Genomic DNA, 12,966 nt, shown 5'->3' on the forward strand with positions numbered 1-12,966 from the left:
TTAACTGTGACAGATGCTGTCACAGTAATTGCCAATCAGCCTATACACAGCAGCTGAAAACACAAAATACATCACTTTGATCTCCTTGGCTCAAAATGCATTTCACAGCCAAGATATCGGCACCATTTATAGAAGCTGTCCACCATGCAGATCAATTTGATAATGCACATTTTGTTAAAACTGTTGAAGGTTTTTCATAGACACAAGCATATGCAAAACAATCTATGGTCTGCTATGATTCAAAACGTAAACACGCATGTTTCCCTTACTCTAAAGAAGCTCCAGCCTCTTAAAACATCTCAATTCCTCCAAAGGACAAAGGTCATCACGAAGCATGCTTAATTTAATCTTACTGCTAATTTGGTAAGTGAATGCCTCACTTGATTTATTGTGTTGGGAAGTGAGGTATGTATAAAGTTTCAGCTTGATTTTTTAAAAATGTGTGAGGGGAAAGTAGCTTACTTACATTTTGCGGGCAGGTCATAACCACAAGTAATTTTTGCCTGTCCAGTTTCACAGCCACTCAGGTTGCGACATTCAGCGACTAGACAGGGGCCGGCAGCTCTATGAATACAGCCATCAACTAAAAGAAAGAGGGAAGAAATTACATATATATATATTTAAAAACTTCAGTAATCAAAGTCTAACTGGACTAAAGCTGAGGCATTTAATGCAGATTTTAAAAAAAAAATCAGTTTCAGCAGAACTGAACACCTCTAACACTATATTAATATTTGCAGATTGTCCAAAACACAATAATTTTAATGTGGGGGAGCACCGTTATTTAAGATAAGGTAGTAGAGGCCCAACTGAAACAACTCTATTCCATGTGCTCCTGAGACATTCGGAGGTGGAGGGGGGGGGACTAGAAAAGGTAATTGCCCCTCAACTGGTGGAAATGAACAAATTTGTAGCAAGCTCCCCCAAAGCTGCCAAAAAATCTGTGGGACCCTAATTTGAACTAGATATGTCATGGAGCTACAGGAATTTTACTGTGATCACCAAGCATGGATACACACATAAAAAGAAAGATCCTGTGAGTAGATACAATAGAAATTCTCACAGTACAATCCCCCTGTGTTAAGGTCGTTGATTATTTACTTAGCCAGTTACCAAGCAAGAAGAAAATTTGGTTTTGTTATTAAAAGACAGCGTGAAAATGAAAGCATAATTTAATACTACCTTGTGGGTGCTGTCTAATCCCTTTTGTATTAGTTGGCGGGCTATTAAATGTTAGAAATAAATTAAATAAATAAAACTATTCCGCCAGATTGCTTAGTACTTCCCACATCATAAAGTCTTTTAATGCAGAACAATTTGCACAGCACAACAGTATCTCTCTTTCAACTTACATCTTGCTATTGCAATATTCAAAAAACAACAACCAATCATTTAACAGCCGAAATTGTAAAATCATCTAAAAGTTAGTGGTGCAATGCTTAATGCTTATTGTTCTCAAGAGCTTTAGGGAAAAATATTAATAGTGGAAGCATAGATGAGAACGGCAGGGAGAAGGAAGAGGAAAACAAACAGTCAAAGCAATTTTAGTCTATTCACAAGCAATGGGATAAATATATTTTTTCTAATTAGCAGCAAAGTAAAGAAAAGAATAATTAAAAACAATTAAAACAACATAGTAATTATTGCAAGTCACTACATCAGTGGCAATATTAATAATTTCTTATAAGAAACCCATGGATGCCATATGTTCCCCACATATGTTCAGAGATTATGGCAACAAAACAAAAAAGTAGTAGGATATGCCCCAAATTAAAAGTCTCTAATCATATAAATATTTACATAAGAAAAGGAAATTGTGATGTGTCTGCCTTATGGAATTTTTAGATTCAGAGTTGTGATGGGGTGGAATTCTAAATTTCTAACAACTGTCCCTCCCCAGATCTATTTCACCCCAACTGGATTCTGGTCCAAGCCAGAAGGAATCTGTGAGTGTTTTTCAGAGTTTCACTGACAATCCCTTATTGAGGAAAGAAGGCAATGGGGCTCACATCAGAGCCCAGCAAGGCCCTCTTTTTTATGAATCTTCCAAGCTGCCATCCCCCCCCCCCCCACAAAATGCCTTGAGGGTTGAGCTGACTTCTAGTGTGTTGGAAAGAAAGGAAGGAAGGAAGGAAGGAAGGAAGGAAGGAAGGAAGGAAGGAAGGAAGGAAGGGCTTGCCGTTGTTTTATTGATTATAGTTTAGAAATTATTTATTGTAACTGTTGAGTGGATTTCTGATTAACTTTTATATGTTATTATTATTTCATACTATTCTAATGATTGTTGAATGTTACTTTTTATGTAGGTTGCCTATTATAAAGTTTTATTATCACATTTTTGTATTGCATTAGATTGTTAGAAGATGTACATTTTTGTTTCTTCAGCTTGTAAACCGCCTTGAGTATTGTAAGTCAGAAAGACGGTATACAAATTAAAAAATGATGAATGATGGATGGATGGATGGATGGATGGGTGGATGGATGGAAGGAAGGAAGGAAGGAAGGTAGGTATTGGCAGGAACTGTTAGCTATATGTGACCAAGATAACTTCCTACACACAAACCCTAAAGGGCCCAAGCAGACCACCAGCAACAGGAGGAGGCGTCAGAGCATAAATCTGCAAAACACATAGGTCTGCTGGAACCCATAGGAACTCATAGGACAAGTTAACGTTGCTAACACCACTATATTGTCTGGATGACTTCATTACTGAAGGATAACATGGGAAGTGGCTTCCATCTCTGTTTACTGGTTTTGCTAGAAAAAAATAGCAAAAATGATCAACTAGTGATGCCTCTACACAAGAACTATCCAGTACAATTTGCTTTAAGTATATTGACTGTGCTGAGGTGACCTTTAGGCTTTCAATAAGGACTCCCTGGTCAGTGGATTCCAGGAAAGTCTGCCTGTTCCATGAGTGAAGCCTTACCCTGGGCTGCCTGGAAAAAGCCTTATTTGAAGATCTGTAGACCTCTTTACCCAAAGCATCAAAGCAGTTATGCAGTGAGCCAACTTTGTTCACTAATTACCTCCTTTGGTGGTTGCCGCCTTGTGGCAGATTTGTTGCACTCTGTCTCTGACCTTGTGGTTTAATTGTGCTAGATTACTTCTTGAAGAAAGTGGAGGTGCTTATTTTTCTCTCTTCTGTGCTCTGCATTCCTGCTCCTGACTACATGGTCTGCCTAAATATTAAGTTGATGTGTGACAGTGCTTATTCTAAGCCTGAGCAGCTTTATACGGAGGGATGGGAACTCGCCTCACACATCTAGTAAGATTGATGATGCCAGGTGAGGCACTAGGTATAAGGCAGGCTTGTAAGCCCAACTTACCCCAGATGATATTAAAGAGCACAATTCTAGATCAGAATGGGTTTCAAAATCCAGATTCAACTCAGGCATTGGGAGGATGTCTTCCAGACTCATCCGGTTTAATATCCATTCTGAATCAGAAGCATGTGTGAGATAATCCATTTATCACTAATTTAAGAGTTCACCTGTCAAAACATTGCAGTTCTAGAAACAGATAGTTGCTGCTGTTTATAGACATAAAGAGAACCAAAGAGCAGAGTCTAAGTCTGTGCCATGGGGCATCAGCACTAAAGTTTATATCCTTCATTTCTTTTCAAATTCAAAGAAGCTCCTTGACTGACACCATAGAGATGAGTCATGGTGGGCAACATATACACCCATAACATCTCCAATAATTCTGCTATGTTGGAAGCTCTGAAATTTGAATGATGCTGCTGGTGTTGCAGTAGAGAAATAAATGAAGCTGAGTGGAATATTAATTTTCAGAACTGCTAATTAACAGCAGTGCATAGTGTTGCTAATAACAGTATACAGGTTGCAAACATAGGTGCTTTGAAAGCATTAGATGGAATATGTGCTCCGTTTTGCTGACCCAATAATTATTCAGTGCCCATTTCAACTCTCTCTGAAATGATTTTCGTAACATTCAACAAAACTGAGGAAGGGAGTGGAGAGGATCATTTTGGCAGCTGTTGATCTAGCAACATCAAGCATTCAGTCCACCATGGTCACAAAAGTTAGCAGAAACTGAGGGTCTATCTTTATTATGTTCTAGAAACTCAGTTGTATGCTTTGAAGTGTATTATGTCTTTGTGAGATTTCAGGAATTCCGCCTAGATTTTTTTAAGGGGGGGGGGGGAAGCACACATAAATGATTCCTTTTGATACTCAAAACCATCCTGAACCTGACTCATTAAATTTACAAAATGCTATTCTGAAGTGTATTTTAATCATCATGGGCAAGCACAATTATGGAATTGCATTTTCAAACCTCTCCATTCGAAACATTCAGTATTTTTCACCCTGGTAATAAAAGTACAAAATATGTGCCTGTGCTGCTAAAATCCTGATTGCCAAGAAGCGAAAGAGTGACTTCCCATGTACATTTACATAATGGTTACATAAATAATGGGATATACAGTATAGGACTAATGGGTAAACTGACAGGCTTTTAAGTTGCAAGAGTATAGGGAATAATAAGGAATTTCCAAGGAAATTGACATTTTGTTCATTATGCTAACTTTCTACAGTGGTACCTCTGGATGCAAACAGGATCCATTTCAGAGCCCCGTTCGCATCATAAGCAGAACGCACCCCGCGTCTGCGCGTGCGCAGGTCGCAATTTGCCACATCTGCACATGCACGTGACGTCATTTTGAGCGTCTGCGCATGCGCGAGCGGCAAAACCTGGAAGTAACCCGGAAGTAACCCGTTACTTCCGGGTCGCCGCAGGACGCAACCTGAAAAGATTTAACCTGAAGCGTCTTTAACCCGAGGTATGACTGTATTCTGAAACATGCATTGGAATTTTATATAGAGATATATACTGTAAAAGCTGGCTACTAAAAGCAGGATACCCAAAACATTTTTACAGTAGGATAATTCACACCTAGCTCAAACACAGCAGCATGTATACATGATAGGAGCCTGGAGTTGTGCCTACCTGCCCTGACTCTGGACCTGTGTAATTTTCACTTGTGGGGTGGATCGTAGAGAAGAAGAGAAGAGTTTGGATTTGATATCCCGCTTTATCACTACTCGAAGGAGTCTCAAAGCGGATAACATTCTCATTTCCCTTCCTCCCCCACAACAAACACTCTGTGAGGTGAGTGGGGCTGAGAGACTTCAGAGAAGCCCAAGGTCACCCAGCAGCTGCATGTGGAAGAGCGGAGACGTGAACCCGGTTCACCAGATTACGAGTCTACCACTCTTAACCACTACACCACACTGGCTCTTTGTAGAATTAAGGCCGCCTGTTCACTAAGACCAATCCTTACAATCTTTAATCCTTGATTCTGAGGGTAAAGAACTGTATAAACTGAGCCTGACATCCCAAGCATGGGTGTCAAAGAGGCCTGGGCAAGCAGGAAAAAAACACCCTCCACTAATAGCCACTGCATAATCGTAGCACCACCATCATAGCACCACCCCTACCGCTAGGCAGCGTGTGACAGCCGCCTCAGGCAACTGATCTTTGGGGGTCATGAAAGGGTAGCAAATTGTTACTTATTTAATGCCTTACTGTCGTATTTTATTACTCCCAGGAAGAGACATCTGTGGGGTTTTATACCTTACATGCCAAAATAACTTGGCTAGCTTTCAGTTCTATGCAACTTAATTTTGGATAAGCCGGCTGTTCTGCGCCACGTAGCAAAATATTTTGGGACAGCCCTACAAATTGTGAGGTAGTTGTGAATTAAATGGTTTGAAAATAAATGTGAAACATATTTGCAAAGTATTAGTTCAATTGCCTGAGAAACACCAGCATTACAAAACAAACGAACAAGCAGTAGTGTTCATCGTCCAATATCCACAAATGTCTAGATATTTACGTAAGACTATAATTTATAAGATTTAGGGCAAAATTAGGGGATATTTGTCTGTTTATGTAACTCAAAATGGAGTGATTTGCAATTGAGAATTAAGAGGGGGGGAATTAAAATTTTCTCCTCACAGCTATGTGTTTATAAGAAGTATCCTTTCAGATCTTAAAGGGACAACCAAAATCTCTGCAGAGGCCCAACACCTCCACCCACAAACTATACGTTCTCTTCATAGGAAATTGGTAGAAGCATTATCCTTGAGGGGAAATATGCAATACTGGCATGATCAATTGTTTGCTCCACAAACAGGGAAGCAAACTATCTATTTTATCACTCTGAAAATAATTGCTTAGGAGAAGATGCAAGGACATAATCATTTGCTAGGGGGATCCTGCTTGAAGTATATTAAAACCAATGAGTATAGCATTTAGATTTGTCAGGGAGGGCCAACAAAAAAGCCATGGGCAATGTCCTTTCAAAGCACACAATAAAAGAATATTACAAAGCTAAATGCAGGCTCATGAATTACTTATACAGTAGCTGAGTGCTAAAACTCTTAGCAGCTCTTCAAAACTTAATAGTTAAAATTATACAGCCGACACTGGACAATTTAATGATGTACAATGCAAATAAATGTATTTCTTACTGAGGGGAGGGGGGAAATCCTTAAGAATTGCAAATTAATCCAGGGCAAAGCAAACAGCTTTAATGGTGCCAGGAGATGCTTTGTTAACAAAAATATTACACATATCTAGCCTTGCCTCCCTCAGACGATGATAGAAATGTTAACATAATCAAACACCACAGCAAAATTAAGCAATCATACAGGGAAAGGAAGGCTATAAATGTCTTTTGACCTTGCAGATGCTATGTAATAAAAAAAAAGAACCCAGTGTGCTTGAAATAAAAATAATATCAGCACTATATCATTTAACGCAGGAGAAAGGGCAATATTCTTTTCCCATGTAACGTTTTTGCTAATTAACTTCCCACAGAAAATTGTTGAAGGAGTTACTCTGAAGTATGCTATCTGCTGTGCAATGTTGTTGACCAATATAGTAAATATTGGGGGCAATGCTAAATGAAAGATCCCTGAGATGCTATAGCAGAAAGGTTGAGGGAGAAGAACCAATAGGAAATATTTCTGACATGGCTTCTAAAAGCCGCTCACACTGTGTGCTCTGTGGCTTATGCTGACTTGATAAGTCATTGCGGAAAAGGAAAAAATGGAGTTATTCCAGTTGAGCAATACTGGTAAAGTCTGTCTGTGAGAGGAAGATAGAAGCAAATTACAATCTCCTTACTGTAATCCATTTGCATTGCCAATCATGTAATTCTTGTTGATTGCACAAGAATGAGTAACAAACCATAAAGAAATCTGAAAAGATTAAAAGCATCGGGTTGCATCTAACCAACTTATCTTCAGTAGACATATTTAAATCAGTGGTGTTCACTAACTTAAGTTCAATTATTTCAGTGGGTTTACTCTGAGTATGACTTAGTCATATACAAGCCCTAGTGAAACTTTGAATTTCCAGACGCACTAAATTCACCTCTCTTGTATGCCTATTGCCTCTGGACTTTTGCTCAACTCACTTCAACAATATTCCATAAGGAAGGTCCTTTTGTTTACAAAGGGGACACTCTAGTTGACCCTGTAAACCAGGGGTTGTCAACCTGATCCCTACCGCCCACTAGTGGGTGTTTCAGGATTCTAGGTGGGTGGTAGGGGGTTCTACGGCATAAGTTGAATCCTTCCATCAAGCACTGGTGGGCAGTAAGGAAATTTTACCATCAAGAAAGATGCATTAGTGGGTGGTAGGTATAAAAAGGTTGACTATCCCTGCTGTAAACAATTCTCTCCATGCTTTCTAATCTAGGCTTCTAAATCCATGGCTGGCATTTGTCAGGGATCCAATGCATAGCCAACAGTAAAAATGAAAACAGCTCTCATATTCAAAACATTCTATAAGATCTAGATCGCTCTTAATTAAGATCAAGGAGAAAATTTTTTGACACCGTGGACACTAAAAGGAGATAGCAGCATTCCCAAACTGATCATCTCTCCGACATTCTGATACTTCAAACACATCTGTCCTTTTCTCTTTCAGTTTCTACTGTCTCTGCCTACAACTAGCATACATAATGCTCAAATACAGCAGCTTCATATTCCTCTCTCCTTCTCCTTCTCCAGACATGAAATGATTCCCTGTCTTTTCCCAAGTGTTTAATGGAACAGAGATGCATTAAAGTGGAAATGGGGGACCTGTGTTCCATAACTCACATCCATGCCAGGCCATTGGCCATGTTGTCTGGAACTGATAGAAACGGCAGCCCACCAACATCTGGATGGCTACCACTGCCACTGCATTAAAGCTTTAACTGATCAGCTCAACTATCCAACACCTAGGTTGTTGCGGCAAAACTGTAATGTCAAATAAATTCACACTTTTAGTGGCCCACTCAGACTTAGCATAAGGACTCGGGGCAACATGGTTCTTCTAAAACCTCTCTGAATGCCGGCAGACAAACAATTGAAAATAAAATCCAAAACTCTTAGCCTATCACACAACTTTTTGTATTTTGTTTTTTCTTTTGTGACAAAACAACGAATAATTGATAATAGGGCATGTATGTGCAAAGTACATGAGCGTTCATTGTATCATAATCAGAACATTACTTTTCACTGAAGGTATGACTGGTTTTGTAGGGTTGGTAGTACTATGGCTAGGTAGTTCTTCATTCAAACAATAATAGAAAAGGTGGTGAGTTTATTTCATTTCATTTCATTTTATTACTAAATCCAAGTCTATAACAAGAAGAGTCTTGATTAATATTGTAAAACTAATGCAGTGCAGCTTATTTCAAAGAGCATGTTTCAAAAGACAAATCATATGTATCTAGATAATAGGGGGAAATGGTTTCTATTATATATGAGATATTTACAGATTTATCTATCATTAATCCATTCTTAAATTATGAAAGCATGCACTGTACCCATCTACTGGTGGGTAGATTCAGATGTCCCATACTCAGAGACTGATGGGACCTGACATGTTCTGGAATGCTTTGGGAGATCTTCCAGTGGAGAAAGCTGACTTATGTTGAAGTCATGGTCTCCCTATGAAACAATGAGATGAGATGGGCAGTTGACACAATCCCTCCTGAGTACCTCTCTGGCACTGTAAAGGCTAACGCCTTGGCATTCTGGAGCGCCATGGGCTGTAAAGCAAGCTGAATGAAGACTAGAGCACAAGTGGCATGAATCTTCCTCTGAAGATTATAAGAGCATGATTAGTACCACATAATCATGCCTGCCATGCAGCAGTGCAGATGACAAAACAGACCTACATTGCATCCTCTAGTTGTTGGCTCTATTGGGTGGTCCCACTGGGGTGAAGGAATCTCTGGGGCACTGAAGGACCTGCTGTGGCCAACTGGCTGCACAAGTTTAAGGATTAATTCACTTGAATTCAGAGTGGCCTTGACTGCACAGTAATTGCAGTTTCAATCGAAGGACCCAATACCACAGTCTGTTATGTGTTTATGCAGCCTGATGATATGGACATGTTGCTTGTGGTTATATGCCTGACTATGTGTCCTGTTGACCACTGTCAACATCATCTTGTGGTGGGGCAGGATGTTACTGAGTGGGTCCAGAGTGTGGCTAATGCTTTATTGCATGTGGGGGTTGAAAGAGCTAGTGGTATGGCCACCCCTAAATAAACCATACATGATTTGGAATAACTACCAACCAGTTGCAAATACCCTCTTCTTGGCGAGAATGGTAGATAGGGCTGTGGCAGGTCAGTTGTCAGTATTCTTGGATGACACAGATTATTGGTCACCCTGATGGTCACCTTTAGCAAGAGCAGGATGAGGAAAGCCTTAGTGGTTGAAACGCACCATGTATCTTCCCAACACAAGAACATAAGGACAGCCTGCTGGATCAGACCAATGGCCTATCTAGTCCAGCATCCTATTCTCACAGTGGCCAACCAAATGCCTGTGGGAAACCAGAAACCAACCCTTGGTTTCCAGCAACTGGTATTCAGAAGCATTGCTGCTTTGAACAGTGGTGGCAGAGGATAGCTATTGCAGCTAGGGGCCATTGATAGCCCAAGATAATTGTTGTTCATGGAGGAGAGGGCTAGCAGTGCAATCACACTCAAAAATTAATTAAACAGGGTTAATTTTTGTCATTTGAAATTTCAACAACAGCTACAACAAACCATGGGATGTGTTTTACGTCAGAATCTGAACGCATTCTACTGGAATTATCTGAAGCATCAATGATACATGCCCGCCTGTAACATTACTGACACATGAAAATCAATGCATTTTGATCTATCATCCCCAAGCTGTTTCTTCCCATGCAAGACTTCTGATTAGCGCCCCTGAATTAGCATTTCTATTCACAAGCTTCTCACAGCTGTGAGAAGCACTGTGCTTGTGGTGCAGTAAGGGTACCATAAATATGACACTGAGTCTGCCCCACTGAACCTAATGGACTTTGTAAATGCTCTATCATTGAAATTATTTTATCCAGCTATTATGTTTTAATCGACTTCCGGAGGCGGCGCGAAACTGTGATGGCGGTCCTCTTCGATCTCTGAAGAGGGGCTCCGCGGGAAAGGGTCGGTTCGCTACGGCACAGCGACGACCCACTAAGAAAAACCACGGGCAGAGTGAGCCCGTGGCCGTGGGACTCGGCGGGCACCTGGAGCGACCCTGAAATCACGGAAGGAACCCCGTAAGGGGCTCCGGAGTGAAGGAGGGGTAGCGGTGCTGTGAGTTCATCGCTCTTTCTGCGGAAGCGAAGCCGCGCGGCTGTCACAGATGAGCGTCGACCTTTCTTCCTTAAAAGATCTGGCTAAAACAACAAACCCGTGAGTAAGGACGTTAAATCCGGGGAACAAATTATACTTTAAATTGGCTGAAACCGGGAGACGATAAAAAGGAAGTCCGCCTTCCGGTACTGCTTTTAAGATCAAAGCAAAGGACTTGAGAAGCGGAAAGCAGCTGAAAAGGGAAGCGCTAAAGAGGGACTTTCATGCACTTTCAGAAGTGACTGCTAAAGAGGAAAGACAGACTTTCTTGTGAGTAAATTTTTAAAAGAAAACTGGACTGACCCCCCTCGGTTGGGGGCTATTGAAAGTTAAATTCCAAATCGTCGGGCTGCCGGAGGGGAAACTGTTTAACTGCGGAACTGTTACAAACTTTTAGAGATGTAAGTGATACTTTTGAGCTTAAACAAGTTGGATTGGATACAAGTTACAGGCACCTTTCTGAAACTTTGTTAAAAGTTAAAAACACTCTGCAGGACTTTTTTTTTATTACTGTTTTGGGACTATTGTGTTTTCTTAACATAACAGGGACTTTAATGGCGGAAAAGTTGCCTTCTTCTTTCTGAACTTTGGTGGCACTCCCCCTAGAGGATTTTGGAAATATAAAGGCCTGGGAACTGCTTTATGTTTATTCTCTCTCATTGGATTGTTTTTAAACTGGATCTGTCTTTCCCATGGGACAACAATAATTTGACCTTGAACATTGACTGATGAGTGGTACAGGAAAGACAAGAGCAGCCAAAGCAAAGGAAGCTAAGGAGAAGGAAAAAGAAAAAAAGCAGGCACAGCTTGTACAAACAACTTTGATTCAGGGACGCAGATCTTCGGTCCCAGCTGTGCTGGGCGAACAAAAGGCAGAAGCCGAAAAGCCCAAAAATCCTGCAGAGGAAGATATGGCAGCAGGAGGATCTGAGGGAGTTTTGAAACAAATTTTGGAGCAACTGGCAGCTTTAAATCAAAAGGCTGACAACCAATCACTAAAAATTGACCAAGCTACATCTTCGATCCAGAAATTGACTGACCAGGTTTCCCAGCATACACAAGCAATTGAAAAATTGCAAGGAGCAACAGAAGAAAACCGTAATTTAGCTTGGGAAGCTATTCAAATAGCAACGGCAGCTAAAAAAGAGGTCGAGGAAGTTAAAGGAGAAGTCAAGCCTCTGCACAAACAAATTGGTGAACAGCAAGCCTATCTTTCTATGGTGGAATTGAAAAATCGTCAGAATAACCTCAGATTGAGGGCAGTTCCAGAAATTGAACAAGAAGATTTGATTGGATTTTTGACAACAGAATTCTCAAAATTCTGGGACATAAAGGAAGAAAGTGATTTTAAAATAGTTTCAGCTTTTCGACTGGGAAGATTGGTAAGGAAGGACAGATCCAGAGATTGTTTGATAATTTTGAGATCAAGGGAAGAGAGAGACAAAATATTAGGCCTACACTTTGCAAATTCACTGGAGATACAGGACAGAAGGGTCGAAATTTACAGAGATATACCAAAACAGTTATTGGACTTGAGAGCCACCTACTCAGAACTGGCAAGATTGTTGAGACTCAACACAATTCGTTACAGGTGGGAGTTCCCACAAGGATTATCATTTACTTATAAGCAGAAGAAGGTAAAAATAAGAACACCAGAGGACTTACAAAAGTTCCTGCACGACCACGGAGAAGATCTCCAAAAAGAAGCAGCAACACATTGGCCTCTACCACAATCTGGGATACCGCCTGGAGGCGGACCAGGCCCTACACCCTCGGGATCAGAGGATAAAGAAGATACACCACTCTAGGCGCAACAAAATAGTACAGGATGTCTCTGCAGCTACTCAGTTGGAATATAAACGGCGGAAATTCCCCGGAAAAAAGAAGGAAAATATTTCACATATTGAAGAAAGAACAATTGGACATTATTTGTTTACAAGAAACTCATGTGACCAGGCTCCATAGGAAAGTCTTAGTCAACAAAAGACTAGGCCAAGAATTTATCTCATCAGACAAGGTCAAGAAAAGAGGCGTGGTGATATATGCCAAGGAGAGCCTGGCACCAAAATGTGTATTTAAAGATGAACAAGGAAGAATTCTGGCGATTGAAATTCAGACACAAGGAGAAAAAATTTTGATATTAGGAATATATGCACCAAACGACGGGAAATCAGAATTTTTCAAGAAGCTGCATGAGACTATGCTGGACTATATGGACTACAACAACATCATAATGATGGGAGATATGAATGGAGTGGTGTCTACACATATGGATAAGTCTCAAAA

The 12,966-nt window shown here is 40.5% G+C and overlaps 1 protein-coding gene across 5 annotated transcripts in view; it reads right to left on the reverse strand.

Annotated features, from left to right (window-relative positions):
* Nucleotides 1–12,966, reverse strand: part of MACROD2 (mono-ADP ribosylhydrolase 2) — a 997,146-nt gene that overhangs the window by 752,257 nt on the left and 231,923 nt on the right. For 4 of the 5 annotated variants that reach the window (XM_077926442.1, XM_077926444.1, XM_028722268.2 and 1 more), the window contains exon 5: nucleotides 467–583. The exons of the other annotated variant lie outside the window; for it this stretch is intronic. In XM_077926442.1, the coding sequence (XP_077782568.1) occupies nucleotides 467–583 (117 nt within the window). The remainder of the gene's footprint in view (nucleotides 1–466; nucleotides 584–12,966) is intronic. 5 annotated transcript variants of the gene reach the window in all.

Source organism: Podarcis muralis, chromosome 3 (genome assembly GCF_964188315.1).
Source record: "Podarcis muralis chromosome 3, rPodMur119.hap1.1, whole genome shotgun sequence".
In the NCBI taxonomy this organism is placed as follows: domain Eukaryota; kingdom Metazoa; phylum Chordata; class Lepidosauria; order Squamata; family Lacertidae; genus Podarcis; species Podarcis muralis.